This window comes from Aspergillus affinis (genome assembly GCF_023601865.1).
Source record: "Aspergillus affinis strain CMG 70 chromosome Unknown NODE_172_length_57971_cov_91_669137, whole genome shotgun sequence".
Classification (NCBI taxonomy): Eukaryota; Fungi; Ascomycota; class Eurotiomycetes; order Eurotiales; family Aspergillaceae; genus Aspergillus; species Aspergillus affinis.
In genome coordinates this window covers 14,750-40,914 of record NW_026515953.1, presented here as the reverse complement: position 1 = coordinate 40,914, position 26,165 = coordinate 14,750, and the positions used below count along the sequence as shown (strand labels likewise).

At 45.5% G+C, this 26,165-nt stretch overlaps 9 protein-coding genes across 9 annotated transcripts; 4 read left to right on the top strand and 5 right to left on the bottom strand.

Moving 5' to 3' along the window:
• Positions 1–2,970: 2,970 nt before the first annotated feature.
• KD926_003164 (uncharacterized protein) lies at positions 2,971–4,397 on the top strand (the record flags this gene model as incomplete). The annotated part of the gene is made up of 3 exons (XM_053094621.1): positions 2,971–3,171; positions 3,416–3,481; positions 3,909–4,397. The coding sequence occupies 3 exons, from the start codon at positions 2,971–2,973 to the stop codon at positions 4,395–4,397; spliced, it is 756 nt and encodes a 251-aa protein (XP_052950634.1).
• A 582-nt stretch (positions 4,398–4,979) lies between these two features.
• KD926_003163 (uncharacterized protein) lies at positions 4,980–7,421 on the bottom strand (the record flags this gene model as incomplete). The annotated part of the gene is made up of 2 exons (XM_053094620.1): positions 4,980–5,522; positions 6,789–7,421. The coding sequence occupies 2 exons, from the start codon at positions 7,419–7,421 to the stop codon at positions 4,980–4,982; spliced, it is 1,176 nt and encodes a 391-aa protein (XP_052950633.1).
• A 3,824-nt stretch (positions 7,422–11,245) lies between these two features.
• KD926_003162 (uncharacterized protein) lies at positions 11,246–11,803 on the bottom strand (the record flags this gene model as incomplete). Its single annotated transcript, XM_053094619.1, has 1 exon — positions 11,246–11,803. The coding sequence occupies one exon, from the start codon at positions 11,801–11,803 to the stop codon at positions 11,246–11,248; it is 558 nt and encodes a 185-aa protein (XP_052950632.1).
• Positions 11,804–12,893: 1,090 nt separating this feature from the next.
• Positions 12,894–13,538, top strand: KD926_003161 (uncharacterized protein; the record flags this gene model as incomplete). Its single annotated transcript, XM_053094618.1, has 1 exon — positions 12,894–13,538. One exon carries the CDS (start codon positions 12,894–12,896, stop codon positions 13,536–13,538), a length of 645 nt encoding a protein of 214 aa, XP_052950631.1.
• A 450-nt stretch (positions 13,539–13,988) lies between these two features.
• On the bottom strand, positions 13,989–14,555 carry KD926_003160 (uncharacterized protein; the record flags this gene model as incomplete). Its single annotated transcript, XM_053094617.1, has 1 exon — positions 13,989–14,555. The coding sequence occupies one exon, from the start codon at positions 14,553–14,555 to the stop codon at positions 13,989–13,991; it is 567 nt and encodes a 188-aa protein (XP_052950630.1).
• A 600-nt stretch (positions 14,556–15,155) lies between these two features.
• Positions 15,156–17,731, top strand: KD926_003159 (uncharacterized protein; the record flags this gene model as incomplete). Its single annotated transcript, XM_053094616.1, has 6 exons — positions 15,156–15,359; positions 15,417–15,768; positions 16,751–16,779; positions 16,834–17,000; positions 17,137–17,620; positions 17,678–17,731. 6 exons carry the CDS (start codon positions 15,156–15,158, stop codon positions 17,729–17,731), a joined length of 1,290 nt encoding a protein of 429 aa, XP_052950629.1.
• Positions 17,732–18,690: 959 nt separating this feature from the next.
• Positions 18,691–20,507, top strand: KD926_003158 (MFS transporter; the record flags this gene model as incomplete). Its single annotated transcript, XM_053094615.1, has 3 exons — positions 18,691–19,392; positions 19,445–20,398; positions 20,454–20,507. 3 exons carry the CDS (start codon positions 18,691–18,693, stop codon positions 20,505–20,507), a joined length of 1,710 nt encoding a protein of 569 aa, XP_052950628.1.
• A 656-nt stretch (positions 20,508–21,163) lies between these two features.
• KD926_003157 (uncharacterized protein) lies at positions 21,164–21,538 on the bottom strand (the record flags this gene model as incomplete). Its single annotated transcript, XM_053094614.1, has 3 exons — positions 21,164–21,313; positions 21,363–21,472; positions 21,535–21,538. The coding sequence occupies 3 exons, from the start codon at positions 21,536–21,538 to the stop codon at positions 21,164–21,166; spliced, it is 264 nt and encodes an 87-aa protein (XP_052950627.1).
• Positions 21,539–24,688: 3,150 nt separating this feature from the next.
• KD926_003156 (Phosphotransferase enzyme family protein) lies at positions 24,689–26,113 on the bottom strand (the record flags this gene model as incomplete). The annotated part of the gene is made up of 6 exons (XM_053094613.1): positions 24,689–25,065; positions 25,121–25,248; positions 25,300–25,523; positions 25,576–25,796; positions 25,850–25,886; positions 25,940–26,113. 6 exons carry the CDS (start codon positions 26,111–26,113, stop codon positions 24,689–24,691), a joined length of 1,161 nt encoding a protein of 386 aa, XP_052950626.1.
• Positions 26,114–26,165: the final 52 nt, after the last annotated feature.

Below are 26,165 nucleotides of genomic sequence, written 5' to 3'. Positions count from 1 at the left end.
TCTATGGCGCATTCTTTCAGTGACTGGATTGACTGGGAATTTAGGCCATGGATTGAAGGCAAATATGCTCGTGAAGCTGCGTCTATCATGCAGGGAATAAAGGATGAGTACAGTTCATACCCTCTTGATTGAGGTAAAGTCTCCGGAGTTGAGTCGGGAGTGAGTTTCAAGTCACTTAAAGACAAGAATAGAAAATATCTACTTTGCATATCAATATTAATTGAGGTAGAGCAAATACTGCGCGTTCCAGACCTCTGATATGGCCGATTTGAACTAGACTATTTATATATCACCAATATTGCAGCACCATCAGTTGTCTCATAAGAAACAAAATAAAACTCGATCCCTACCGACTGCAGGCGGGTATGACAATGTCTCGCTCTCTCTCTATAGCTTTCATCGAAATATTCTATCTCTAGATGCAGAGCTTAAAAAGCAAAAACATACAACAGCCGGGATTCGCTGGTGGTCATCCATTCAACTACTAACCAGCCAGCCTGTGGCTTAAACGCGGTTAATAATTAGGTAAATATCTTTATATTAATATCAGTAGTAATTATCGACAATACCTAATAAATCTTTTAAATATATTTAACTAGATAAAAGTTAAAAATAATATTTGGTAATCAATATAATTAGTTCATTTTACCATTTCTTTCTTCGCAGAGAAACTTCCTAGTCCCAATACCCTTTCCTCAGTAAATCGCTGCCCTAAGTCCTGCAAGCATACAGGAGCGTCCTTGTAGAACTCCGGAGTGTCTAGGTAGAAGAGTCTCGTTAGCACATCCGATAATCTCAACACGCCATGAGAAAACGTACACTTATCCCGATTCCGCTGATCGAAATCGGACATTGGGTGGAATACGCCATCGGGCTTTAGATCGAGCTTGGGGTCAACATGAGTGACTAGCACGGTTGCACAAGTCCACTCCAACAAGTTAGAGATTGCCTCGTACGTGAAATACTCTATCCTCCCATGAGGCGGCGCAACGTGTCCCCCCGACGGTAAAATTATAGCATCAACTGGATCCCTTGCATGAGTACGAGACCTTGTCCCCTGCAACAGGTCAAGGTGCTTTTGTCGAATGCGCTTGGCCTCCTGATAACATTCCTGATATTCCCGCACAGAAAGCCTCGCCGTTGTGTAACTAATTAGGGCAAACATGGCGGACAGGCCCTGGCCACAAGGTGAAACGGGATTATCCGTGCTGTTATAGATATCATGGTCCTCTATATTAGAAGGAAATTCCTGATCGATGTTTTTTTTATCAAAAGTGCGTGGCCTGCCAAAAGCCAGATTGAGATAATCATTGAGACTGAAGGTGCTCTAAAAGGTTCTGTGACGGCACTAGACATCTATCCGACTTATGGAGTTAGAGAAGGTGTGTTGATTTTGATGTTGATTGAGGACAAAAATAAGACGAGTTATAGTTCTGAAAAGACTCTAACAGTGGCTGATACCTAACTGTGATAGAAACTCAAGGCATTGACAAAGATAAACTTGAATATTTTGTTCCTTGTTCTTTAGACATGTGGTGGTTGGCTGCCCGAAAGAATCAAACACTGGAGCGTCCTCTTAGCAAAAGGGTGGGAAGGCCGATGCCCCCGCTGGAGACGAACTAGGAATCGAATGTTCCTGTGCGATAGCAAAGACAATGAAGAGCACAGCCTTTTGGGCTGGTACCGCATTTCTATCGTGCATTACGTCTTTGGTCTCGTAGAACTCGTCGAACCACTGCGATGGTTGGTCGATGCAAAAATCGGTCCACAGGGACAGCAAAGTCAGTGTCATCTCGGTTTAGCAGCAGAGAGAACGTCGAGTCCGGAGGGTCCCGGCGCCTTTTCCCAAGTTCTTACATGCGAGTAAGCCGCAGATTGATGAAAAAGGAGGCATCATGAGTTACATCTAGCTGCAACTGCGGCGTGGTCCAACTCGATAAGAAATGCACCAGATTGGGCCATCTAAGCCCCTTGTTTGACGGCAGCATCTTTATGTGTAGCCATGACCTTCTTACTGCTGACTTGCTATTTATGGCTCAAAGATTTTTCTTATAAACTGTCTCCAGAGTGTTAATTGTGGTACTCATCACAGCCACGACAGGTACTACCTATAACAGTCACCCACTGAAAGTGCACCTAGTACCAAGTTGATTGGAAAGCGCCAAGCAAGACACAATGACTTGCTCAAACAACTCTCACCCCCCGCCCCCCTGCAGCAACGGCATCTGGTTTAACAGCCTCGCATTTCCAACTGGACCACCATATGACTCTCTACCCGAAGCACAAAGAACTACCCGATGGATACCGACGTGATTGGTCTAGATTACAACCCCAAAGGATGGAAATGTAGCCCAAGGGATATGGTTTAGTTATTTCGGGGTCTGGGAGTTATAGAACCTTGGTAGCTGCTGGATTAGAGAAAAAGCAACTTTCATGTTGTTGGTTATGTACTATCGAGTGGTATAGCTAAATCTAAGATCGATGTGTGTATTCTCTATGAGGTTCCATTTAACTACGTATATTGAGCATGTGAGTTCGAACATAGGTGCAAAGCAAGGCCTTTTCTCTAAGTTAATGCCATAATGTTTGCTGGGTAGTCCTTCAGCCAAGGACCCCAAACCAACAAGATAATGGCGCATAAGTGGAGATCCGAGCGTCCCGAGAGGTGTTGCATAGCCTCCAAATAACATCTACACGCCAAGGCCCAATATGGAGGTGCGCAGTAAGTTGGAGCACAGAGCACACGTTTGGCTCACGGGGGAAGTATATCAGGAATCAGATGTAATCCAGAATCATGTGCTCAGGACTCAGACAGATATAAATACCATGAGCTTCTGTTCATCAAAGCCTTCATTCTCCCATTCTCCCATTCTCCCATTCTCCCATTCTCTCATCAACAATAACCATCGCTTTTCTCTAAGATCACCCCCTTACAGAACGAATTCTACACTGCCTTCTCTGCATCTCAGGATGCATCTCTTCAATTTTATTCTTGCCTTGATGGCAACGTTTTCGATGGTCATGGCCGCCCCTGTTGAGCAGGACAGTGCTATCCAGGGCTATGCCTCCCCCGATGACGGCGAGATTGTGGCCCGAGAGGTTGACATCGAGGAGCCTGAAACTGAGAGTTTCAGCACCTTGGGATGTCCCAATGGATGGAGATACTGTGGAGTATGTTCAGTCTCTCTGTCTGTGACTGTACCTCTGAGATTTACTAAATAAACGCTGTTCAAATAGAGATGCAATGGAACCAGGTGTAAAGTGGGGGGAACTAACTAGTAAGACCTTCATTCTATCATTATTTTATCTTTTGCATGTTAACTAAAACAATCAACAGCAATTGCAAAGATGGCACTAGCGTATGAATCACTGAGTTCCCTTTCTAAGACACCGTGATTAATCAATCTGATTCTAGTGCACAAAGCAGAGTGGAGGTGGGGATGGGAAACTTTGCGGTTCAAATTATTTAATTGAGGATAAGGTTTGTCCTGGAAAGAAGAGGTCTTGAGTGGGCTCAGGCTGCAGCGCTTGTTGTGTATGGAAAGTAAAGGTTTGCAGTGCTTGTTGTGTGTGTGTGGAAAGTAAATGTTGGTGATTTGAGTTGATTATCTGTATGGACATCATTTCAACAATGTGCCCTACCTTTTTGTGGTTGTCTGGTTTATTCAGCTAGCTGAAATCTACGTCTGTCCTTAAGTCTATCCACCGAATTTGAAGACAGATAAACCGCGAGGAAACGATACCGACTGTCCGAAACGGGTCTAAACTCGGGAGAGAAATGAGATGCCGGGCGAGGGACCTACATAGTGACCTTCAAGGTCCATCTGTATCGGCTGAGGCGAAGCGCGAGAGGTGGGTTCGGCAAGCGGTATTGATTCATCCTGCTGAGCAGCAAAGCCCCGTGGCAGTTCAAAAGCCCCTGGATTATTGGCGGTGGAATCGTTTATACGATGATGTTGGTTTTCGTTATCATTCAAGTGACTCTTCGGTTAACTTTCTGCTTGGGAAGACGGCAGGTTTACAGCCAGCTTAGGCGAAGACCCAACGCGTGTAGCTCGAATGGTTGGCCGTCTCCCTCTGGTGTACGAAGCGTTGTAGGAGCAGTTCGCGGATGCCAAAAGGCAGAATTCGCATGGCTGATGGCCATTGCATCGAAGCTTCCTTCTGCAATCGACTCCGGTCAATATGACAGAACAAGTCGAATAGTGACTGTGGTCCGGTCGCAGGCACGCGTGACACGCACGCGACTAGATATTCGAGGCCATCGTTCCGACGAATTAGGGGTGGTAGATAAGGTAACACTGTCCTGGATTGCAGCAGACTCCATGTCGCAAGCGGTCGTCTCGCGATGGTTCTGTCACTGGGGTGAGGTTGGAGTAGTTGGAGACGTGCAGTAATTGGGAACTTGACATGCGTTCGCTCAGGGACTAGGAAAGCTAGTCTACTAGTCTCCTTTTTAACTGCGGGGATTTTCCCGGGGAAATCAAACTACATTTACGCATATGTATACCCCTGACTCTAGATTTGGTTAAATGTATTTGTCGGGATATAGCCTTCTGTCTGAACAAGCTAGCGGTAACTTACTGCTGGCAACGGACAGATATCATCCCTTGCTTGGGGAACGCATTCTTGCACCAGGCTGCGGCTGCGGTGTTGTGACCGCCGAGGGCCGGCGTATAGGATCCAGGGGTAACTCCTAACTAGACTGAACACCTACATCTATCTACATGAATCAAAATTGACCTTTGCTTACGAGCATACATACTGTTCACTTAACTGTGTACACAGGACCTAGCTGGTGATACCAACAGTATTCGATATTATTGAATCCCCGCGAATTTCTGCCAGTCCAGACTCCAGGAGAACAAAAATTGTAGGAAAAGTAAATAAAGTGATAATTCCTACTTCCGTATACTACAAACAAAAGATGCAGCGAGATACTATTCCATGAGATGACATATCTATATCATCAAATCCGCCTATAAACAGATAGCAATATCCACCACAGTAGAGAGAGAGTCAAAAGCACACAAGCTGTCAAACGCCTGACCACTGGAGTCAAACATGACATTTTTCTCGCAAGAAGACCCCAAACCAGCATTATCGATCCACACGGGCTCCCAGTAGTTAAGACCAGTTGCATTCGGCATCGCCTTGAGTGTAGAAGCCAGACGCTGGAGATACTCAATCTGACCCGCCGAGTTTAATGGAATATCGAGCTGATCTTCAGGGAACGGATACTCCGGGTTGGTGCACTCTGTCGGCCCGTTTCTCTCCACAGCCTGTACTTCTTTATTATATTTCGTTGGCAGGCTCGTGAGACTCGTATTCAACGCGTCCATCGTGGCACCTTCGCCCCAGAAGCGGTAGAGCAAGACGGGGATGACATACCAGTCGTCCACAGACAGAAGACCAGTGTCCAAAACCAGGTCGTAGAACCAATTTTGTAGTTCAACGTCGTATCCATGGGCAAGATGGGTCACGACCTTTGTCCGACCTCCCAGTGATGAGTCTCGAACGGCCTTGGCAGCGGTGTGTAGAAGTCAGGCAAGGTTCTCGGGGGTTTCAAAGTATCCGGTTGGCCAGAGAAAGCTCGATGGGATCTTGTTCCCGATGGTGATTGTCTCGGGATAAAGACCTTCTGCGGCAAAAGTCTCACATACTTCGGCTACTGGGGGGGTCAGTTGAGGTCGAATGGAAGGTAATGAATGGGTGTGCATCGATCGGGCTTTAATCCCCTCTTCGATGGCGAGTATCTTTGACCTGGATAGAAGGATCGCTCCGAATACGCCTGATGGGCGTTTCATGTTCATTTCGAGATTTTCTCTCCATGCAACCAAAAAATTGAAAAGGACAGGAAAACTAAAACATACAACAGCAGGGATTCGCTGGTGGTCACCCACCCAACTACTAACCTGCCGGCGTGTGGCTTAAGTACGGCTGAGCGGACGGGAAGCCCTGTTCTCCACACCCTGTGGTCGTATGTACCAGATGCTCCATAGATATGGAATGTATAGGACTAACTGAAAGTGGAAAGACCCATACATCAGGACAAGCTTGCACAGAAAGGGTGATGGAGGGATTCGATATGACGCTGATGGAGTTTTCAAATACCCGAATAAGTCCATATTCATATTCTTGAACTTTGCTGTTGACTTTAGAGGACACCCATACCGATGAAAAAGGGAAAGGAAACAGCAGTGAATCAATCGCCCCCTTGTTTATAAGAACTGTATGTACTAATCCAATCGCTTCAAATCAGGGCTTTTATGATCTCCAGGTTTTGTTTCTCTATAGCGTCATGTAGTGCTCTGTCGTGTTTTGTTATCTTGGTCGGCATTGGTGGTTCTTTGAATTCAGTGCGAAATTTAAGTATTATTAGTACTTACGGTTGAGAGTTTTAATCTAGAATGTCACAGGTTGTGCTATGTATTACTTGGCTGGAATAAACAAATCCACACCACAGATGTTAGAGATATGACTACCTAGCTGATATTGTCATTTCCAAATTTTCCACCATCATCACCCTAGACACAACTGATAGACGTCTAAGCGTGGCACAATCCCTAGGGACTCGGACTCCCCTCATAATTTGATCCAAACCCACTTTTCTCAGTAATTATATATCCACTAACAAAAGGCGAGTCTCCGTTGGCCCGATCATAGAGAATTAGGGCATAGCTGTTGGCCCTGTGGCTGTTGTAGGCCCAGTTCATGAAGTTGAAAGACAGCTCGTATAGCCCATGCATCCAAGTCTAGTCGTACTGGCTCTTGTAGTCACCACATACATTTACATAAGAGTACTTGAGCCCGGCCAATTCTCCGAAGTTCCAGGTATAAGTGGTTCTCTTAGTAAGGTCCTTTTGTTCGGGCAGACGATACTTTCCAACGACGTCATGGGTCACATTGTTAGCGTGGATATAGAGGTGGCCTTCGTGATGCTTAACCACAGCTGCATTGCCCTCGAGCCCAAAGTGCGTTATGTTGCCTCCAGTGAGAACCATATCTCTGGGGAGGTGGTGACCCAGATGCTCGTAGAAGTTGTTCGCGCTCTCGTCGATAGAGGCCCAATTCCACATAGGTTGGAAGTCATTCTCGCGGACCCACAACGTTTGGCCTTGGTTCGCGATATATTCGGCTGCGGCACCGGTTCGTGAAGTTGATTCTCCGATGGCCATGGCTGCTCCGAACATGTATGTGAGAGCATCACCAGCACACTGGAGGTACTTGAGCTTTTTCTCGCCTTCTTTGACGTTGCAGTCTTCAACAATTGAAGCGATGTATCCATTACCCACAAAGTGTTGGTAGGCGTATAAACGCGCAGCGCCGTAGTAGATTTGGCTGAAGCTTGGTAAACAGCATGCTGTCATGGCAAATATTGCCACTGCTATGAAGGCTCGCTTGGACATATTTGCAATCATCTTACCGAATTAACACGGAGTAAGTCGAGAAATTAGAAACATGCGGCATTACCTCCAATTGAGCGTGGAATGATTATGTTCCTGACGCTGAAAGTTGGACCGAAAGTTGGATTTCAGAGGTTTCTTGTACTTTTTACTTTGACCTTGTTGCTCAGCCAACTTAGGTAAGTGTTGGAACCATTATTCAGCTGATATGCCTAAGTCATGTGACTCCTTGGCATAGGCAGCTATTATATCTTCAACTTAGCGAGTACTTTAGAATAACACTTCACTTTTACCTACCGAGCATATACCTACATTCCGTTGAATCGATAGGATATCTGCTTAGGGCAATGACCAAGTCAACCGACAGTAAGTATACGGAAATTATCCGACAATTCTCGACCCTGAAGCCTTACTCACATATAATGCATACCTTATGTTGGAAGATATCTTATACTCTAGCGGGCCTAGAAAGCCATCAAACAGAGTCTGATTATCCATGCAGCGGTCCCACGTACAATTGAGATAGTCTGAGATGAAACCAAGGATTGGACAGCAACGCGACATATTCTAAGTCCTTTGATATACCCCCTGAGCCAAATGATCTGGATGAAACACATGAACAACAACTCTTACATCAAACAAGTTCTTGGTTTCCCTCGTTGACCCAGCAAGGACTGACGAAGTCCTGCATATTTTTAACAGCACGAAGTTTCTGCCCGAAAGAGGAAATGTCAAGCAATTTATTGTGTTTCCCAACGCTTGATCTCTACCGGACTCGCTGGATTTCGAAGGCGGAAATCCCTGGGGCCAAATGCGGTTCTACAACTCCACAAGAAGCTTTGCCATTGACTTGGCCCCCAAATTAAGAACTCAATGTCTTACTTCGACGACGAATCAAATGTTAGCAAGGAATACTGATGCCATGGCTCATATGAATTTTTTTTTTTTTTTTCTCCACTGGCTCTAGTATAGAATTTTAGACTATAGATCGCTTTCTAAGGTTCGGGTTCATTTCGGTTCCGCTGCAGGGCAAGACATGTGGGTCCATCCAGTTTTTCTCGCAACCTTAAGCTTCTGGTAGAGGCGACCATGCAGCTGCTTTTTCCTATAATGGAAAGGTTTAAGAGAAGATAAGCCTTACAAGCTTTCTACAAATGATATTTCCCGAGGTGGAAACAAAACTCCCTTCTACTTCTTCGCTGCATTCGTTTATTCGCGCTGGACGTGCTCATCGCACCTCTATTTTGCAAAAATAACTATAAGCCATCTGAACGAGGTATATTTTTTCCTTCTTTTCTTGAGGAAATCAGTAAATAATTTTGCTCAGAGATCAACACACAACAGCTTCAACGATGACGCCGGTACTCCTCACTGCAACTGCAATTCTTGCGCTGCTCTATTATCTTATCACCAGCCAATATGCCCTTGTTGTCCGGTTTTTCCTATACCAAATAATTTATGGACAATGGGCTTTGGATCGAATTGTCAATTTATGCAGTGCCCAACCGGAATCGGCAAATCGGTTCCAATGTCTAACAGAGACATTCACATATGTATTGGGGGTAACACTGGTGATTGGAGCAACAGGGGCTCGAGTTAATGCTTTGATCCGAGGTCTGAGATGTAATTTTTGGCCACGGGAAGTAGTTGGACAATGATCGGATGGTTCGAATTTTCTTCATATAAACAATGTTCTTTCCTTTATTTTACACTGGTGACGGGATTATGGATATGTCACTATGTATATTTCTTTCTTTCTTTTGGTGATGGTGATTTCGGATGTACCGAAATCACCTGTTCCCTGAAAGATCTCAATGACAATTATCTAAAAGGCTTCATCTTAGGTGCTCGCTGTTAACCCTGGGCTGGTAGAGAATATCACATCTACGGTTGATCAGTTCCAATTTTCAGAGCCTTAGGTATATAAATTAGCCTCCTCGGCGATTTCCGCGCCGCATGACTTCTATTGACTTGTTTTAAGATTCTAGGAACTGTGAAAATGCGGTCGGTGTACCCTGTGTGATTTTCAAGTTTACTTTGCAAACTTCCAGTATATCATCAACTTGCTTGGCAATTTAGATAGACAATCATGAGCCTAGAAGAGATACTAAAGACTACTCACGGCCTACAAAGGTTTATGTAAAGTAAATGGAAAGAGAATGCTGTCTTATCCGCTCCTATGTGAAGAATGCAGACTTCTTGGTACTAGTTAGAATTATTTCTTCATTATGTTCACATATGTTCAGCAGAAAATACCACGCACTTTGGATGTTACAGGTGCGGCATCATTCCATGAGATTATTGGTTTACTTTAGCCGGTTTAGCAATAATAGATAATTCCGCTTTAGGCAAGGTGGCCGAGTGGTTAAGGCGCTAGTTTTAGGTTCTCTAATCACTAGTTTCATTGATTCATGGGTTCGAATCCCATCCTTGTCAGCACATTCCTTTTTTTTTCTTTCTGTAATTCCTGATTGTCCTTTTTTTGCCTGGTGACTGTGTGCTGGTCTCCTCTTAATCTTTTATGTAGCTCTTTTTCTTCTGTTTATTCAATTCCCCCCGGACCGGTAGAATTTCAAGGAAAACACTGCACACACGTATGTATATATTCGGGGTAGTCCTAGCTGGCAATGCATTGTTGGCTAAATCGCCAACCTACTTTTCATAATATATTTCCAGCTAAGTTCATAAGGCCCACATTTATTTGACAATTTCAGGATCTTAGTGCTTACCATTGGCCATCAGAGACTGCTTTTAGCAACCTAACCGACGTGTTCGTCTATGCAGACCGATGTATCGGTGTGGCTCGGCATCTTTTCGGTCAAAGATAATTCGGTAGACGCTCGGAATTCGCTCGGATAGCGTCATGCATGCCCAACCAACATCAAGCAAGCTCATTTGCCACGTGCTGAGATTAGATTTTGCACTTCTTCTATATATTCAGGTCATTTCTTCTCTGTCAAGTCTGTACTTGCTCTCAAGCATTCGGTCCACCTCTGTTTGCATTGACCTATATCGCATCCGTGAGACTACTATCCACATTCAAGGTAGGCCGCCCACCACAGCCGCTACAGACTTTCATCCACTAACAAAATAAGGCTGCGAACTAGAGACAATCGAAAAAATCCGGTCCACTTTTCTCAACACTCTCCCAGACATGGACCCTCCGAAGCACAGCGATATGAAGCTCTGCCTCATAGCAACCCATCATTCCGAACTCACCTCGTCGACATCGAAAGCCTCTTCAACGTCCCTGACGTCAAAGTTACGACATTTATTTGACCGCCATTTTCTTAAGAAAAAGTTCGAATCATGGGCATATCTCATGCCCGCCAAGAGTCATCTTAGTGCTGAGTACAACTTCCCTGCAGGCAGGTGGGCTGGGCAAGGCTCTGGATAGGTGCTTGACCGCACCAAGGAATTTAACTGAGGGGGTAATGATTATGGTAATGATTATGGTAATGATGTATACGCTAGTTGTTCAAAAGAACCTTTTTTTCTTCGGTCGAGAATGGTGTGCCTATAAAGAATGTATCATGTCAATTCTCTACTTCGAGTCTCTTCGTACTAGGCAACTATTTGGCACCGTCTATCCTGTGACCTGAGAATAGCCAGGTTCCATTTTTTAAGAATACCATGTGGAGAAAGAAACCAGTAACCTGTAAAATAAACTTCTCTGCCGAATTGTATTAAGGTACAGCTCGTCCCACCCGCCAGAATGACAGGCAACAATTATAGGAGACAGTCAAAGCTTGAAGGTAATACTGCCGGGTTGAAAAAAAAAGTCGAAAAAAAAGAAAAAATGAAGAATCAGTAACTCGGCAGCACGTCGCCCTAGATGCCTACTCCCCTGATTTCTTCCGATTGACCAAGGATTTCTCCAACCACTCCTTTCTCTCCTCATCACAGCCTTCAACACAGCATTCGAAATGACCGTCTGATTTTATTGCAAGCGTCGTACTCAATCCCTGCAACACCCTCACAATCTCCCTTCTCTGAATTTCTTGCGGACAGGACACATCAAAGATCAAATCTTTGATTCCATGACCTCGAGGGATAGCTCGAGATGCAGTCCACCATTTGTCGAAAAGGGGTGCGATGTTCGGACCCTCAGTGCCCCCGTTTTCCTCTACGCTTGTGAGTGAAGCACTCGCGACGGGGTTTAGTAAGACTAGCCGGAGTCTCCGCATGTGGCAGGCGATCTGTTCGTGGGTCTTGGCATTATGGAACACGGACTCTAGATGGTCGGGGTGAATAAAGACGAATGTGTATTCAGGCGAGAGATTTTTGATCGTCTGTGGTGGTATAACACTGGTGGGAGTTTCTTCGTTTGAGGGTTGATAGGTGCGGAGAGTTGGGACTCCCAGGTCATCTGTGGTGACGAGGATTTCTTGGCCCATGGTGACAAGGGACGGTCTCAAGTAGTATAATGTCTCAGATGGTATTCGAGATGGTTTTTGGGTTATGAATATCGATAGGGGAAAGAGATGTTGAGAGAGAGTTGCTGACGTTGAGATGGGGGAAGAGGCATCGGACAAAGCGACCTGAGGTCACATGGTCTGACTCAAACCCAAGGCTGCGGAATTCACCACGAGGGAACCTTCCCTATTGGATACGCCATTTCAAGGGTCCCAGGGTTTGAAAGCTGGTTTTAATAGAAATAAGTAAGCAAGTGTTACCTACTGACTATCATATTATCCAATCCCGGGATCAGCTGCAGAAACTCCCGCGGTCCCGCCATCACCTGTCAAGGGCCCGGATGATTTTGGGAGCTAACCCTCCGATGCCATATTTTATGGAAGCTAGGGCCACCCTATCTTAGAAAATAACTATGTTAAATTACATTGCAATGTCATACTATACATGTGCTGAATGCCACATTAGCATCATGATGTATTCTATGTGAAATAAGCCAAGCATGGGAAGCTTATGAACCAACCTCCATGCCTTGAGAAAGCCCTTGCTCAATCTCTCTTCATTCAAACAAAGTTAACTATTGGGCTGGCAAGCTGTTACTTGTCTTAAGGTTCAAAGCAATAGGCTATTCCAACTCAAATCGATTCAGAGAGAAAGAGGAAATGTTCTTCAAGCTTTGTATAATCGATATACTACACAACACCATTATCTTCATTAATACCTGTGTTTGAATGTGTATAGATGCATGTACACCACCACGCTTCACTTTCTTCCCATCATGTTGCTACACAGACCTCCTAACTAGCTGTCGAGGTCAGCGCCACATGTTGTAATCGTGTGTCATCAGCTCGTATTCAGAATGTTGCACAACATCGGAGATTAAATGACTTGCCGATTGATACTAAAGTCTTAAAGTGATCCGCATAAGTCGAATATTGACCGATATAAAGCGTTCTTAAACTGCCACATAACCCAAAATATCAAATAGCACAGACTTCTCTGAAGAACCTCCAGACAAATCATAACGGCCAGAATACCCTTCCAAATAACAGCAAAACCAATCAAAACCTCACAATGCATTTCAAAAGCTCTATTCTAGCAATAATATTCTCCCTCTTCGCCCTCACCAATGCAGTTACCCTGAACCAATTTACCCGGCCTCGCTGTGGTGGTCAAAAGGCCGTCTGTCGCAACATCGGCCAAAGGGTCTGCTGCGAGGCCGCCTCTCGCGTGTTCGCCTCAGCCAGCTGCACCGGCTGCACATCCACCGATTTTCACATAACCTGGAACAAAGTCGGGCGACTTTTCTGCGGAAAATCCGCAGCTGCTACCCACGGAGGCGGCTGCATCTCTGGCGGTTCAAACCTTCGAGGTCACTCTTGGTGCCGGCTCTGTGGTACTAGTACTAGTGGAGTTGAACTCCAAGCAGCGACTTGTACTTCGACAGCAGAGCCGGACGCCCTTGAGATTGGAAGCAAGTGGTTTACGGTCGATCGAACGGTCTCTGAAGATGACAGGAATGCTTTGTGGGCGCTGTGGGATAGTGAGGCAGATGATGCTAGTGTCCCGCAGAAGCTGCTAAGATATGAGATCGAGGCAGTGACGGACGATGAGATTGATGTGCATGTGCCTGGGGTCAATGCGAATGAGGAGCCAGGAAAACCGCAAGTTGTTCTGCCGGGGCCTGGATGCACCGAAGAGCACGCAGAGGAACTGTAGGGCTCCGTTGATGAGACTACCGAGGGAGGGTGTTGTCTTCTAGTCGGAAATGGGTTCGTAGTATATAGCATGCTAGCTATGCTAGAGCCATCGCACATTTTTGGTTCCTTGAGATCATGTGGATGTTAGAATTTGAAAATTGCAATCCACCCATGTGATAGTATGACTTTAGCAAATTTATAAACATACGGGTTGTAGTGGGTTCATTTAGCGGAAGCGCTGTTCATTTTAAATAGCTATATTTCAAAAAAGAAGAGTTTTGAATGAGTGATCCCCGGTTATATTAAAAAGTTAGCCATTTTTGAAGGATAAGAAAAATATTAAGACCATATATAGAAGGTTTAGATAACAGAATGATGAACACTCTATAATATTCTACAATTCTATAACAATGCAAGTCTAATCTCTCTCTAGTCTATTTGAAATGAAAGCAAATCAAAAGCCACATCCTTAATCGAAGATAGAAGCCTTCATCGAGTTCGTAAGATAAAGCTTGACATCTTTGGAATGCATCCACGCCTTGGTTGTGAGTGGAGTCGTGGAAATCAAGTCATTGTAATGCCAACATGAGAACCCAATGTCCGTGAAATGGACATTGATAGCAAAATCATATTCGATCAAATGCGTGTTAATATACGGCTTTTCATAGATTTGATCTTTGAAACTGGTCTCAAACATAGCGTCTGGGTTCGCCCAGAAATAGAGAGGATATAGGCCAGGCGTTAAAGTCCCTGAGTCGATTAGAAACTCCAGATTCTTAATACGAATATAATCCCGATCGGGCTTCCATTTCGCGCGATGATAATCGGTGAAGGTAGTATAGCCATTGCGGTCGACCCCATTAGTGAATGAAACGTTTGACGTTGATGGTTGCTTGAGGAGCATCTTTCTCCAACTAGCTTCCGGGCGTAGATATGTAATCTCTTTCTTAGTGGAATCAATTTTTCCCAATCTCGCAAAATTGTTGCCGAACCTGAAACGCGTATCTAGCCCCTTGCGGAGAAATTGATACCACATACGGTGGATAAGCGGATTGATTATACCTTCCTGGTCTAGTTTGGGCTTTCCACATGGAGTAAAGAATAGTGCCTCTTGGAGTCTTTTAGAGCGCGTGATTAAGTCACTCCAAAGGTAGCACACTCGCTTGGATATCAGTAGCGTGCGTGTATCCAGGTGCAGAAGAATTATTTCGAGGATCTCCGGGATAATCAAGGCCTTAGGTGTTTCCGGTTTTGCCAATATCCCTAGGACTGAAAGATATCTCCTCGTTCGTCTGGAGACGCCCCAATGCTTGATACTCAGCATTCCGGAGGAGATGAACGATCATGTGAAACCGAGCGGGGGTAAATAGCGCAACAAAAATGTCAAAATGAGACTCGAGAGATTGTCGATATATTGTAACTTGATGGCGTCTGAGTAATAATGAAATGAAAAGGTTTTCAGAGAACTCGGTGGGTGTCACCGATTCTACACATACAGCAAGAAGGGAACACTTACCAAGATGGCTGGAAACGAGAAGCAAGGGGAGGGCAAAGGGGAGGACAAGAAGCAGAGGGAAAGCAAGAGTCAAAAAAATCCGCCAAAGCCCACCAGTTACGACTCAGACCTTACGAAAAGATGGGCAGACATATCGCAAATTTCCTCAAGGGAGAAGAAGAGGCCGATCCAACTATAACGGAGGAACTGGAAAGGCAGTTGACCCGCATCTATACTGAGAAAGAAAAAGAGCCTGATAGAAAAATACCATTCAGCGACCTCACAATGAAACAACTGGCCAGTCATATGGGCGTCGTTCCTGGCAACCAAGACTTTGACTGGCAGGTCCAGATAGTCACCTAGCCATGGCTACTATGTAATTTCATCAACCTAAGCTCCAAGGTATTAGAGAAACTAATCGGAACAATAGCACGATTTCTTGCGATGTGGGAAGAGCATACAGATGGCTCCACGCTCAACGAGACTCGATGCCGTTCACGGCTCGATTTGATTCTCATTATCTTTCTAGATGAAGTGAAGCAATGCAGGTCGATTGGCTCCCAGGACTTGAAGATTCAACACGAAACGCCTTTGTCCGGTATAACTCCCGACAAAGCGCTTGGAGTTTCCGGTTATGCGGATTATACATTGTGGTTCAAAAACCACGACGATGCAATTACGCACGTCATAGTTATCGAGGCAAAGAAACAGAGTGAGTTTTCGCGCGGTATTCCCCAACTCTTGGGATACATGTGTAAGTGATCTGTGGTGTTTCTCTCTGGTAGGGGCGTATATCTGATTTACTGTAACACAAATAGGGGCCATTTTTAACGACAGAGAGAAAAGAAAGAAGGTCTCCAAGTCCATTTATGGGCTATTGAGCGATGGAAACCGATTTGAGTTTTTTCAACTCAATGAAAACCGTCGTCTAAGTAGTCAAAGTGCTTTCTTCCGGCAGTGTTGCTGATTTATCATAGTACACCTCTAAGATGCTTCAATGGGACTATGGTCCACGGGCCCAGGAGGAAATTGTCGGTTTACTTTTTCACATCTTTGACGAGGCAGCATTGCTGTCTCCGACCAGCTCACTCAAAAAAATGATCACCAACAGTCTTCCAGGTAGCTAGAGTAGAGCCATCTTCGAATTAGGGCATTCCCTACTCTTTCTGGCAAGGTCGAACCCTAACTCCGACGAATAATGCGCTTGAGCGCAACGAATTATGTGATTATAGAATCTAGATGCACCGAGCATGCCGCGACGTGGCACCTTGTGATCAACAATTTTCGGCGATTAATTCTGAGGGGTTGCACAGTTGCAGAGCTGTCAGAGTGAAGTTCCTCCAGAATGAGCGCGCCCTACGACGCCCTGCGCCCTTGGCTCCACTTTTCTTCTCGGCGTTTGCGCCTGGCTCAAATGCCAGATATATCCCGTAGCAAGTGTATTGATTATGATTTCCGCTCCCAATTAAGCTTTCATTATCCAAATCTACCGCCTTCGGTTTGTGTATCCATCCACGTAGGTATGATATCAACGATCTAAAGTCTACTAGATGATCGTGCTCGTCGTGTAAGAATGTGCGAGGAGATAAATACAGGTCAATGGAGTAACATAATTGCAGTAGCTGGTTTATACATGGTCAATTACAATCTCACTCATATCTATCAGTAAAGCTGGATTCTGAATACAAGAACCACCATGGCATATGTCCTTCTAACCGGTGCGAATGACTTCGTAGCCTCGCACATCTTATCTATTATGATTGAAGTATGTTGATGGCAGCATTTTATCTCATGGACTTGTCCATTAAACCTTCTGCAGCGCGGATATGCCGTTACTGCCACCGTGCGCTCTCAAGGCAATGCGGACGACATAATCAAAACACATCCCTCATGGAAGGACAAGATTCAATTTGCGATTGTGGCCGACTTCACGTCCACAAAGCCATTCGATGATCTTTCCAAAATACAAAGACCCCTTTTAACTATGTTACTCATGCGGCCTCGCCATTGGATTTCAATGTATCTGATATTCGAGGGGAACTGATTGAGCCTGCAGAAATGGGGTATCGAATTATGCACCCAACCATGCAACTGGAACATACTTGCTGACATGAGTGCCCAGAACAACGGAGATTCTCAAAGCCGCCCATCACTACGGCGGCGCGGCATTGAAGCGCTTCGTCCTGCTAGGTAGCGAAGTCTCTGTTCACAACTCTTTCGAAGACATGTCTCGAGAAGGGAAGTCGTATACCGAGAAGGATTGGAGCCCGGTAGGCACTTATTGCCATTCGTTTTCGTCTCTTAGTTCTCCCAGCTCACAGGCCACCAGGTCACAGCCAAACAAGCTATCGAGCGAAAGGACACTGTGCTCGGATATAACGTATCCGAGATCCGTGCGGAAGCCGCAGCCCGGGTGGGAATTCATCAAACAAAACACGCCGTCCTTCGACCTGGTCGTAATTAACCCAGATATCATCATCGGACCAATGATCCATCCGATCTCGGGGCCCAGGTCAATCATCGAGACCAACCAGTTCGCTATCGTGAGCTTTATCGACGGAACATATAAGCAGATCGAAGGGGTCGCGTTTCCGTTCTATCATTTTGTAGGTTTTCAAGCTCATGCCGTCTCCGTCTAATCACCGAAACTGACTTCCAGATAGGTCGATGTCCGAGACGTCGCGCGCAGCCATGTCGACGCACTTAAAAACTCATAGGCACCAAACCAGAGAATCCTTCTCATCTCAGGGCTGATTGCGCCGCAGTTAGTGGCTAATACTATCCTCAAGAATTTCCCGCAACTCAGAGATCGAGTTTCTGAGGGGAATCCAAGCCAGCATCTACCACCCGGTATTCATCCGACGGGGTGGGATATGCGTGTTAGTCTCGATATTCTTGCTAAGGGTCAAGGAAGGGAAGTGGGAGTATCGGGATCTGGAGACTAGTATCACGGATAATGTTCGCTTGATGATTGAAAATCATGTCATCTGAAGGAGTTAGGAGAATTAGGTATACAATCTCGGTGTGACCAGTGGTCTTGGATGAATCAATTGTCGGTTTTATAGCAACATAAGCGAATGGAAAATTGACATATCCTGCTATATTTCAGTTTTTGGACACAGAAATATTTAGTCGAATAACACGAAGAAGATGATAGAGCAATCCATGCGATATATGGACCCGGAGAAATTCTATTCACAACAAAATGAACGTTCTACATCATGTTGAGTAATCAAGCCTAATAAGGTGAACATGAATCAATGGGCCCCTCGTACTCTCTCTATCAGTTAAATAAATGAATAAGAAATCTGGAGATCTGGATCTTAGCTCGGCGCTCGCGCAGATCTGATCCAACAGAGGCCGGTAGCGCTGGTGGTAGGTGGGTCCAACGCCATCATAGTCATTGTAATGGCTTGATCATAGCACGAGATTTCAGAATTCTTCCAGATGTCACTGCTTTGAACCTTACAACATGAGAACCAGGCATGATTCAGCAGCGGAAGGCGACGGCACAGTGGACCCTGAGGGCTTACAAGCGTATGCATGACATCATCTCCGCTTAACCCTAATCCGGATGCTCAGCTACGACTTATTTTTCTATAAAGTCAGAATGTCCCAATTATCATGGGCGTTTAAGTCGCTAAACTAAGACCTTGAACAGCAATCAAGGTCCATCATGTCCACTCTTCTGCAAGACTCAATATTCGGCCAGGCCGTCCGAATCCTCACCAACAATCGCCTTTTTCGATACGCCGAAGAAAAAGACCCTTCGCTATGGCATCGCTATGTCAATCTCGAGAAATCGAGTCGATTGGCGAATCACGGTCGCATGGACTCGGTGACTATTCCAGAGGATCACCAACTCGCGCGTTCCGAGACTGCAACGCGAATTCCTTCGACCGCATGGACACACCGAGGGCATAATTTCCAAGGATTAACAGGCGTGGAGATTAATCCGGAAAAGGGAAAAGATATAAATGTGGTTGACTGGTGGGATGACAATGATCCGGAGAATCCTCAGAACTGGTCGTTGGGCAAGAAAGTCTTCGTGACATTTCAGATATGTCTGCTCACGTTCAGCGTTTATATCGGGAGTGCTATTTACACTCCCGGAATACCGACGGTGATGGAGGAGTTTCAGATTGCACAGGTTCCAGCTACAATAGGCCTGACTATTTTCGTTGCTGGTTATGGTTTGGGTCCGCTGTTGTGGTCGCCCCTGAGCGAGGTGCCCCAGATCGGCAGGAATCCGGTGTATATTGCAACATTGATCCTGTTTGTGGCTCTTCAGGTTCCGACGGCACTTGCCAAAAACCTGGGAACGCTGTTGGCATTTCGGTTCTTGACGGGACTCTTTGGTTCGCCAGCGTTGGCTACGGTACTTGCATATCTTCTATCGCACTAATAGCACTCTAGCTAATCAAATTTAGGGGGGTGCTACACTCGCAGACATGTTCAGTCCGGCTAAACGAGCCTACGCAATCAGCATTTGGGGCATAAGCGCAATCTGCGGGCCTGTTCTGGGACCACTTGTTGGAGGCTTCGCAGCTCAGGCCAAGGGCTGGACCTGGACGATCTGGGAATTGACATGGCTGTCAGGGTTCACTCTCATCATGCTCATCTTCCTACTTCCCGAGACTTCATCGCCGAACATCCTATATCGGCGGGCCCGACGACTACGCAAGCTGACCGGACGCGACAATCTCAAATGCGAGCCAGAAATCGAGAGCGAAGGCCTTATGGGCAAGGAACTCGTCATGACCACTCTTATCCGCCCCTTCACCCTCAACTTCTTGGAGCCTATGGTCTTCCTCTTAAACCTGTACATCGCGCTCATTTACGGTCTGCTCTACGTCTGGTTTGAATCCTTCCAGATCGTCTTCGACGGAATTTACGAGTTCAATCTCGGCCAGCAGGGCCTCGCCTACATCGGCATCCTTGTCGGAGCAATGATCACTATCCCCCCTTATTTCTGGTGGATGCACAAATACCTCGAACCCAGATTCGACGCCAATGGAAACGTGGCGCCAGAAGCCCGCCTACCCCCAGCCATGCTCGGTGGCTGCTTTATTCCAATCTGCCTCTTCTGGTTCGGGTGGAGTGCTCGACCCGGAATCCACTGGATCATGCCCATCGTCGGCTCGGGGTTTTTCTCCGTAGGAGCATTCATTCTCTTCAACTGCGTCTTAAATTACCTCCCCGACGCGTATCCCAATTATGCGGCGTCCGTGCTGGCAGGAAATGATTTGTTCCGGTCGGCCTTTGGAGCTGGATTTCCGCTGTTTGCGTCGGCCATGTATCATCATCTCGGGGTTGGGTGGGCGAGCTCTACGCTGGCTTTTTTGTCGATTGTGTTTATTCCGATTCCGCTTGTGTTAATGAAGGTTTGTTTCTCTCTATCTCATCTGTCGTCGGAGGCGATGCTAACAAACTTTCCAGTACGGAGAAACGCTAAGGAAGAATTACAGTCGGCATGCACGCAAGGATATATGAGTTGTTGTCGGCGGTGATAGATATAGATAGATCGATACAGGGATGATAAAAAAATAGATTTCAATAAGTCATTCATGCATATTTTATTGTTAACTTTCTCTCAAAGCGGCTAGCTAGCTAGTGTTAGCTGGTTAAGTTAGTGTTAATAGTGAGAAAGAGGGGGAAATAAAAAAAAACCCCCAAAAATAAATAGCAAGCTGCTTCATAGAAATGCCCCCACGCGGGATTGAACCGCGGACCTCTGCATTACGAGTGCAGCGCTCTACGACTGAGCTATAAGGGCTCGCTATGAGATGACATATACTTTTTTTGATTTATATTGTTGTTCTTCCCGGGAAAAAAAAAGGTTTGAAGCTACAACATTCGATCTCCATGGAACTTGATTCCGTTGCGGTATATGCTGTAAACTATGATTTTTTTTGCCTTTATAAAGTATTTCTGACCTCGATTTGAGCATCCGCTGTTTTTCCATACTTATTTAGGCCCGTTCGCAGAAATAGGTCTCTCCCCTCTCTCTCTGCATCTTGAATATATTCGCGGTGTTCATATATATAGCTGTCTGGGGAGAAATCGTACCTCACTGTACTATCCGAGTATAATACATATAGGCCCCTACATACAGACGCGTACAAGCACAACTGCCCCTCTTGCTCCGGCTAGCTGCTAGAAAGACTGTCGGTGATCATCTTTTCTAGCGAGCTGGTCGGAGACAGCAACGCCGCCTCGTCAAATAAGAAAAAAAGCAAGCTGACAATTTCCCCCTGGACCCGTGGGCCATAGTACCATTGGAGGGTCTTGGAGATGTCCTATGATAAATCAGTAACACTGCCTGGTGAATGAATTTTGACTACTCACGAGAAGATTCGCGTTCAGTTGAAAAAACTCAAATCGACTGCCATCGCTCAAGAACCCGTACACGGGCTTCGTGGCCTCCCCTTTCTCTTCTCTCTCGTTGAAAATCGCCCCTATTTGTGGTGCAGCCATCAATCAGTTTTGCGACCCTACCAGAGGGAAACAGATCACTTACACATATGTCCCAAGGGTTGTTATTCCGTGTGATAGTTCGCCCTACTGCTTGGCCTCGATTGCTATGATGTGCATGATTGTATCATCGTGGTTCCTATAACACGTAGTATAATCCCCGATTTCGAAAACTGCGAACTTTCCAACTGGAGCTATACCAGATAAAAAATTTCTGAATCGCTTGCCCGAAAGAAGGAAAAATAAGGTAAGCCATGAGCGACAAGGAGTTTCGTTTGGCGTGGAGCCATCGGCGCGCTTTTCCCATTTCCCCATATGATCTAGTATATGTGCTATTGAACTGATTAGTTTCTTTCGTATATTGAATCTTGAGGTGAAGATTTACAAGGATGCCACAAGCCGGCTAATTTTGGCGTTTGTCATTAATAGACTTGGTTGTGTGGTAAGATACCCATAAGCTTGCTCAGCTCATCCATTGTGAAGTCCCTGATCGCAGCTCAGCAAGGCTCTCCTTCGTGGCCTCTTCGAGAAGCCCGACAAGGTGTCTTTCCATTTTCTCGTAGTAGTTGAGCCTTATTCGGTGTATCCTTTCCGATTTGCGTTTTCGCCTGTTTCTCGCCGTGCTTTTGAGGTGCTTCTTCCTGGTGTATTTTTAGCTCTGCAAGGAAACAATTTTCAAGAGCGCGCCACATAAGGACGTGTAGGCGTGAGTCATGAAGAGAATCGGGATCACGATGACGCACAATTTCTCCCGAAGAATCTTTGATTCACGGCTTCTCGGATGATATTCACATTATTTTAGGTGGAGTTAAATGCGACACGGCTGTTGGGTGATTTACATTCATCATAACAGGATTATTCACCTCATCCGACAAGCTGAACACCAAGATGTCGAGCGTCAGCAAACACACGAGAAGAAACCTATCAGCCCTGGAGATAATGGAGGAGCCTAAAATATCAAAGGCCCTGGTGATCCCAGAAATCCTCAAAGAGATCCTTCTATACTTAGATACACACACTACTCACATCTAAGCGAGTGTGCTATCTCTGGAGTGATCTTATCGACCGGTCTAAAAGGCTACAAGCGGCACTGTTCTTTATCCTATGTGGAGAATCAATATTAGACCAGCCAGGTATTATAAACCCGCTGATAGACCGGATATGGCACCAATTTTTCCGGAAGAGTTCAGATTCACGTTATAGACACGGCCACGAGGTAGCGAGACTGGGAAAGATTGAGCCCATCAAAAAGACAGCATATTTACGTCCGGAGGCTAGTTGGAGAAAGATGCTCATCCAGAAACCACCGACATCACTTGCATTTTTCCATGAAAGTTGTTACTGGAGTTTCGACGCTGTGTGGAAAACTTTCTGCTGTGCGAAATGTAAGCCCGAAGGAGATTATCCGCATCAAGAACTTGGAATTTCAGATGGATTCAGGGCCATTAACACCTGGCATATTTCCTCCCTCGTTTTGGGCGGACCCAAACAGTATGCATAGCAACAGTTTCCAAGAGCAACTCAATGATGGACTTTTATGTTGCGAGGGCTTTAAAAAATGTTGACCTTATTATTAATATTTACTTTGGGGTTTGGCGCTCAGTCCGGGTTGAAGAACCCCCGTATATAAAGGGTCTAAGATAATTCCATGGGCGAATGAATTCTACGGATGTTAAGCTCATTCATACGAAGGAATTGCTCTGAATGCAAAAGGGCCGATGATAACTATAAACTTACGGCTGGAGGATACTCACCCATATGAAGAGAATATATATGGCCTTCCTTTATATTTTAATATTCGGGTTAAAGGCTGCTGAAGGGTTGACCTTGACATAGGGACTCGTTTTAATAATTCACTAAGGTTGTGTGGACAAGCGGCCGCCCACATTTGCTGTTATCTTGCTAAGTTGGGTTACTTGTTCTTTTTTTTCCTTCTTATCTGGCGTTGATTTAGTATTGTCAGAATCGTTAAGAAATTTTATAAAAACAAAGACTGACTTCCCAAAAGCGTCGATTTTCGATAGATATAGGTGTTGTAGACACTAACAGAGACGCATAGTATATTCATCTCTATGAAATGGTGTTTATGAAAAATTGTCCGGACGGCCTTTTCACGAAGGAAAGCCCTCATATTGACTACTCGACTCAATGTCGCCGCCCTTGCCTCATTCTGAATGAAAAGTTGCATGTCTTGAATCCCTAACTCATCCTCCAAAAAAGCAAAAACTTACAACAGCAGGGATTCGCTGGTGGTCATCCACCCAACTACGAACCTGCCGGCGTGTGGCTTGTGTACGGTGTACAGTCAATACAGAGTAGGCGGGTGGGTGCCTCTAAGCCGGCGACCCTAGAGAGCTAAGTCACGGCCAGCTTTCAGTCTGTGGATGTGGGTCCATTGTCGGAAAGCTGTGATAGACTGGTAGTACGGCTGCAGCCTCAAGCCAAAAGCTTCAGGTCAATTGACTTATGGCGGAGGGTGGTTTGGAGTGCACTGTACAGGTGGGGTCGACGGCATGAACCTGGGTCCACATGGGGTCTGTGCTATTCATTATGGCTGGTCTCCTGGGTCTGGCTGGTTTAACTTACACAGAAAGTAGAATTTTGTTGCGTGTATTTCCCCGGTTTGCTCGCGAAAAAGCTACGTGGTAAACTCAACGGCGCTAGTGATTTATCCTTAGGCTTAATAAACATAGTTCGAGGGGGAATCCAGGCATTGACCAGTTTCTTGCCATTCTGGCGCTAGCCCTTCATAAATGTTAGCCATTTTGTGAACTTAAGCTAATAGAGGAGTAGGGTTGGCGGTATCTAGAGATAAAATCCACTTTTTAGCGAAATTTCCTCAAATTGAGTTAATTCATGGCCATTTAGTCATGTTGCATGCCATGATTTAATCCGTGAAGGCGATCATGACGTGTAGTCATTGGAACCACAAATATGGGCGTAGCTGCGTGATTTGATGCGACTATACTATTCTGAATATCTTCAAGAGCAAACTCGAGTGAATAATTTGCGACGTGTAATGAGAGGACACCACTAGCTGCCAGCTACAATCCATAGCCAATCTAGTGATTCCGCGTATACCACCTTAAAAATTGTATTTATGTAACTTTGTATAAGACCGACTGATTATAATAAATTTTCGCACGGCCTTGACTCGAGTAACTTCGCTCTCTTTGGTCGCAGCTCCCAAGAAATGTGTTTTACGATTCATTCGAGTGGCTATGGTGATTTGACTCAACATCCCAAGTTCTGTTCACAGTGATGCCTTCCTTGTCATAAGCCCCTTGTTTCTTGAGGGTTGATAATGGGATCGCGACGGTCGTTTTAGTACGCGCTTGGTCGAATGTCGAGTAACGTTGTGGCCCTTCTTCCGTATAACTACTCACAGTAGAGAAAGGCCGCATGTCTTCGTTATCGTCGGGGTCCGATTTGAGTATCCTTGTGGCCCATGATGAGGCCTGAGAGTGTTTCAGTGGCGTAGCCCAAGAGGGTGGATCGGTCGATTGGTTAGTAGGTTGGGAACCAAAGAGTTTTCGTCGACCTATGACCCATACAGGGCGCAACACTGGGAGGCAAGCTTTGATGCAGTCAATATTATGAGTCACCCTGCCCAGCATGAAGATAGCACGTACCTGAGACAATTGCCAAGTCAGCTTCGACGGTGGCCCAAATGGCCTGATTGACCCAGTTCCAACTGACGTCCGCATCAGTACCCTGGGTCATTACTGAGACGAGTCGCACTATCGAGGCGATACACACACTGTTTGGTCAGTCTGCTATTGCCAACAATTAGAATGAGAGGCCTACTTACAAACCGCCTAGAAGAAACATTGACATAATAGCCTTTTTGTGGTTGCTCGATGTGTTGAGTTTCAGGATGTAAGGCACAGGAAGCACGAGAAGAGTAACATCAATTAGGATGTTTGGGATTGAGATTGCAAACAGGAACTTTTGGCTGTCAACATTGCAAGAGGCATCAATAGAATGATCCCATAATCCTCGGGTTGGTACACATTGCAGCAACGTGAGCAAAAACTGGAACTGTGAGAGATAATCTTCTACTTGAGGGCGGAAAGATAACACTTACTACAGCGATACCCCACATGCAGACCGCTGTGGCAAGAATGCTAATGGGAATCTTTATGTTCGTCTTGTTAAATATACGCCAGTACAAGGCGAGAATAGAGAACTTGACAAGGACAATGACGCCGGTGTAAGTCAGTTCACAAGAGAATAGCCCGATATATGCTTCCTCCGTAGCATTGGGTCCGAAGGTCTGAATATGCCTTCCAAGAGCGCGAGGTATCCCTGAATCTGTCAATTTCCAACATTTGCGTAATACCAATTGGATATCCCCTTACACCACAATAATGAAGCGGTCAGACCAACGCCGCAACCCTAATGAACAATATTAGAAACTCTAAACTGGGAGCAAAAGCGACAGTACGTACCAGTGAGGCTAGAATCAACCAGTCATCAAACCATAAACCTGCTGTGTTTTTCCAGCGGCACCAGAATCGAAGACCAACACAGAGAACCGCGACGACGAAAGGTAATATTGAAGAAGCATACAAATTAGGTTGACGAGTTTGGGAAAGGTCCACAGAGGGCATGGAATGAGACATAATAGCTACAGGGAGTTCTGAGTTTGTGATAAGCAAATAAATGTTCACTTAG